At 52.9% G+C, this 5000-nt stretch overlaps 1 protein-coding gene across 1 annotated transcript in view; it reads left to right on the top strand.

The window, feature by feature from the left end:
* LOC132446775 (proteasome activator complex subunit 4B-like) overlaps positions 1–5000 on the top strand; it is a 48264-nt gene that overhangs the window by 14799 nt on the left and 28465 nt on the right. The window contains 4 exon segments of the mRNA XM_060037228.1: positions 810–905; positions 3023–3151; positions 3601–3810; positions 4377–4513. Coding sequence (XP_059893211.1) covers positions 810–905; positions 3023–3151; positions 3601–3810; positions 4377–4513 — 572 coding nt within the window.

The raw sequence follows: 5000 nt of genomic DNA, 5'->3' as shown, positions 1-5000 counted from the left end.
AGGGGGTTCCAGCTCTGACTGACGGAGGAGGACGTGTGAGTGTGTGAGGGGGGCTCTCTGGATACAGTGTTCTACCTTTGGGACTGAAGGCGATAGTTCAGTGTACCGTAGGAGTGAGTGGGGCAGATTGGTGCACACATCGCTTACCGTCAAAATCTAAATCGAATTTGAACCAAAAGATAAGCAGAGATGAATGACTTTATAGGATTTATTGGGATTAGTGGTACGCTTTTGGGTTTTCCCTGCACCTTAAATCAGATTATTAATATATGTATATTCACATGACTAGGCTTGGGCGGTGTGACCGTTTTACGGTATACCAGTGTATTTAGAAATACTGACGTCTTTGCTGTTGTATGGTTCTTAAGACTAAAAAAGGTTTGTTGGCCAACGATTTGGTGGATAGCTCAGGGAGGCGGAGTTAGAGGCCAGGGGTTACGCCCATTCTATTAGAGCCTCTTTGATTGGTTAGAAGGAATGGGCCTCAGTCTGAATCTTGAGAATGGGATTATCTCTATCTGAACTGCTGCTACACTGGTCAAAAAAACTCCCTCCCAGAAGGCGGTCAGCGTGTCCACACTTAGAAAAGGATTTGGAGCAAAGTTCCCCTGCTTAAATTTAAAATACCAAATTAAAGCTTGAGAACAAACTTCAGCTACATACTTCAACACGGACTAACATTTAACAAACACTGTCATATAACGTATTCCCTGGGGAGATATCAGGGAGGTAGGAAGAAAAACATATGCCCTAAGCCTCTGAATATAATAATCTGATACTTCATAACCTATTGTTTACCCTGTGACCAGATGAGGACTCTGGTGGTGGAAGGTAGCGAGTACAAAGAGCTGCACCAGGACCTACTGGGAGACCTGCTGCTGCTGTCCACCAGCACATACAGCGAGGTGACACGCACGCACGCCCGCACACACACACACACACACACACACACACACACACACACACACACACACACACACACACACACACACACACACACACACACACACACACACACTGCTGTATACTAGCACCTACAGCAAGGTCACACACACACACACACACACACACACACACACACACACACACACACACACACACACACACACACACACACACACACACACACACACACACAGAGACACACACACACTGTTACAACCTGGCTTACAGGTTAACAAAGAGGGATGCGGGTGAAAAGTTCGCCTTAGTGAAGGGTTGGATCACGACTGACAGAAGCTCAAAAGAAGCGAGCGCTGTGTGAATCAGTTGTGCCCTGGTGTGCGACGTGTGTATGGATGAAGGGGAAAACGACGGTCGGGATGTTGTGGGATGAGAGAACGTTAACCGTCCCTGATCCCTGAAACCAAAACAACTCAACCGCCGTCTTCAAACCATCCAGTTAGCAGACACTCCCAGTGTGCTTAAACGGCTCCTGTTGCACCACCAGCTGTGAGTGGGATTAGGTTTAGAAACCGTTTCAGAACACGTCCTGCCGGCGCCGTGACTCAGTGACATCACACGCGTCTCCGCCCAGATGTGGGCTGGAAACGTAATCCTCCCAGCCTACCCAGTGGACTTCACCGACCGGTGAGCTTATTGATGTATCCTCCAGAAGAAGGCAACCTGCGACGGGAACTGAGCGAGGAGCGTTTAATTCGGTGCCGCGAGTCAGCCTGAACACCTGGTCCGGCGGGCCGTTGCTGAACCGTCCTGTCGGCTCCAGGCGGGGGAACGGCTCTCAGTTATCTCCCCTGTGAGTTGGCACGGAGCCGCCTGCCAATCGTGCGACTCCAGAGGCAGACTCGTCTCTCCGGGGGGGGGGGGGGCGTGGTGCCCCCCCGTCAGGAGGCGTGGTGCCCCCCCGTCAGGAGGCGTGGTGCCCCCCCGTCAGGAGGCGTGTCTTCAACAGTTCCGTCAGAATCAGCTCCCTGAGATGTGGAGAACGGGGCAGCATTCGGCTCGGGAGGTAGAGCGGGTTGGCTGGTAACCGGAAGGTTGCCGGTTCGATCCCCGGCTCCTCCTTGCAGAGAGTGTCGAGACGCCTCACCCTGACTGCCCCTGATGAGCTGGCTGTCGCCCTGCGTGGTTGACACCGTCGTAGGTGTGTGAATGTGTGTATGAATTGGTGAATGTGTGCGTGAATGTTAGGCAATATTGTAAAGCGCTTTGAGTGGCCACTGGTTCCAAAAGCGCTCTATAAATGCAAACCATTTACCAACCCTCAACCTCTGAGGCGATCAAACCTGTCGCCGCCGAACGCGGCGCCAGACTGTTGACGTTCTCTGAGGCTCCTCCCCCTGGCGTTGGGGCTCAGGACGTCGCCCTTTGCCGTGAGACGCCGTGAGCTTCTGCTCTGATGGCAGACGAGGCCGTCGACAGGACTGGAGTGGCGTGCTGGTGGCAGGGTCACACAAGGCCTGGTGTCGCCTGAATGGAGAAAAAACAAACACACACAAACAAACGCAGATGTACACACGCACACACACACACTCACGCACACATGAATTAAAACACATGCTCGCTCAATCTCAGGCACACACTCTCACACACATACGCACACATAAATTAACACGGACACATGCTAGCTCACACTCACAAACACACACACACTCACACACACATAAATTAACCCAGACACATGCTAGCTCACATTCACAGACTGAACTCACAAACACACACACGCACACAAACATGAATGTACAGACGTATCCTCGCTGACTAACACACACACACACACACACACACACACAGACACACACACACACACAGACACACACACACACACACACACACACACACACACACTTGGGCAGGCAGACAGAAATGCACACTTAAACATTCATGCAAACATAAATCTACATGCACAGCTGAAGCTATTTTTCCTTGTGTGTGTGTGTGTGTGTGTGTGTGTGTGTGTGTGTGTGTGTGTGTGTGTGTGTGTGTGTGTGTGTGTGTGTGTGTGTGTGTGTGTGTGTGTGTGTGTGTGTGTGTGTGTGTGTGTGTGTGTGTGTGTGTGCAGGTGCGTAGCTTGGCACAGGAGGTGCTGATGTCGGCGTTGGGGACGTTCAACTTCTCGTACCGAGACCAGACGCCCCGGATCCTGAAGCTGCTCTCCCCGCACGTCAGCTGCTCCCCTCAGAGGTTTAAGGTAACGCACGCACGCACACACACACACGCACGCAAACATGCACTCACGCACGCACGCACACACCCTCTGAAACACATACTAACCGCCCATACTTACACTCTCACTCACTCACACACGCACACAAACTCTCACACACGCATCCACACACAAACGCACTCTCACTCACATGTGTGCATTTAAGGTAACACACGCACGCACGCACACACGCACGCACGGACACGTACTCTCACACACGCATACACACTTCTGCACACACACAAACGCACTCTCACACACATGTATCCCTGTGTGTATCCCTGTGTGTGTGTATCCCTGTGTGTATCCCTGTGTGTGTGTATCCCTGTGTGTATCCCTGTGTGTGTGCATATGTGTGTGTATCCCTGTGTGTATCTCTGTGTGTGTGCGTATGTGTGTGCATCCCTGTGTGTGTGTGTGTGTGTGTGTGCTAGGGGGCGCTGCACTGCCTGCTGGGGGGCTACGGGGGGGTGTTCCTGGGCAGCATGCGGGACTGGGACAGCGTGGGCCAGGTGTGGCCGGCCCTGGTGCGCTGCGGCCTGTCCCCCGCCCTGACCCTGGAGAAGCCGTCCGTCGGCCGCCTGCTGGACGCCATCATGGACAAGATCCACCGGCTGCACGACACCGTGGGCATCTGCTTCACCGTGAGGAGCGCGCACACACACACACACACACACACAGACACACAGACACAGACACACACACACACACATCGTGGTCATCTGCTTCACCGTGAGCAGTGCACGCTCACACACACACACTGTTGGGATCTGCTTCACCGTGAGGAGCGTACGCACACACACACCGTGGGCATCTGCTTCACTGTGAGGACACACACACAAACGCACGCACACACACACACATGCACACACAAACATGCACTCACCCACGCACGCACACACAGACAGACAGACCCACTCTCTCGCACACTCACTCTCAAGCACTCTCACTCACACTCTCACTCTCTCACTCACTGTCACTCACTGTCACTCACTCTCTCTCACACTCCGACCCACACAAATGAACATAGTACACACAAACAGACACACACAGCCTCTTGTAATTGAACATGGTACACACACACACACACACACACACACACACACACACACACACACACACACACACACACACACACACACAGACTCTGGTAAATGAACATGGTGCACATGCAAACACATACCATAACCCTAATCCTGGCCTGCTGCAGGTGTCAGAGCAGTGCGTGGAGATAGCCAGTGAGATAGCAGCATCTCCAAACCCCGCCCCCAGCTTCGCCCCGCCCACCTCAGATGAGCAGAGGGAGGGCCTACAGCAACAGCGAATCAGAAACCTCGTCGCCACGAGGTAACTTCCAGCCCTTCAGGAAGTTCTCAATTAAAGGTCCCATGACATGCCACCAGGTGTCATGTCATGGGAGCCATTTTGAAAATCCGCCTCTTATGACATCACATCACAAGTGGGCGTTTCCACCTAGAGGTGTGCTGGATAGATCAGTCTACAAGCCTACCCAGTGGACTGTAGCAAACGGTGCTCATCTATAATCACACATCTAGGTGGACACGCCCACTTGTGATGTCATAAGGGGCAGACATAAGTGACATGGGACCTTTAAGGGGCGGCATGTTGCTCAGGGGGTAGAGTGGGCTGGCTTGTAACCGGAAGGTTGCTAGTTCGAGTGTCGAGGTGTCCCTGAGCAAGACACCTCACCCTGACTGCTGCCGACGAGCTGGCTGTCGCCTTGCATGGCTGACACCGCCGTCGGTGTGTGAATGTGTGCATGAATGGGTGAATGTGTGTGTGTGTGTGTGTGTGTGTGTGTGTGTGTGTGTGT

The sequence above is a fragment of the Gadus macrocephalus genome, chromosome 18 (genome assembly GCF_031168955.1).
Source record: "Gadus macrocephalus chromosome 18, ASM3116895v1".
NCBI classification, from domain to species: domain Eukaryota; kingdom Metazoa; phylum Chordata; class Actinopteri; order Gadiformes; family Gadidae; genus Gadus; species Gadus macrocephalus.
Note: the sequence above shows the minus strand (reverse complement) of the source record. Positions and strands in the feature narration are given on the sequence as shown.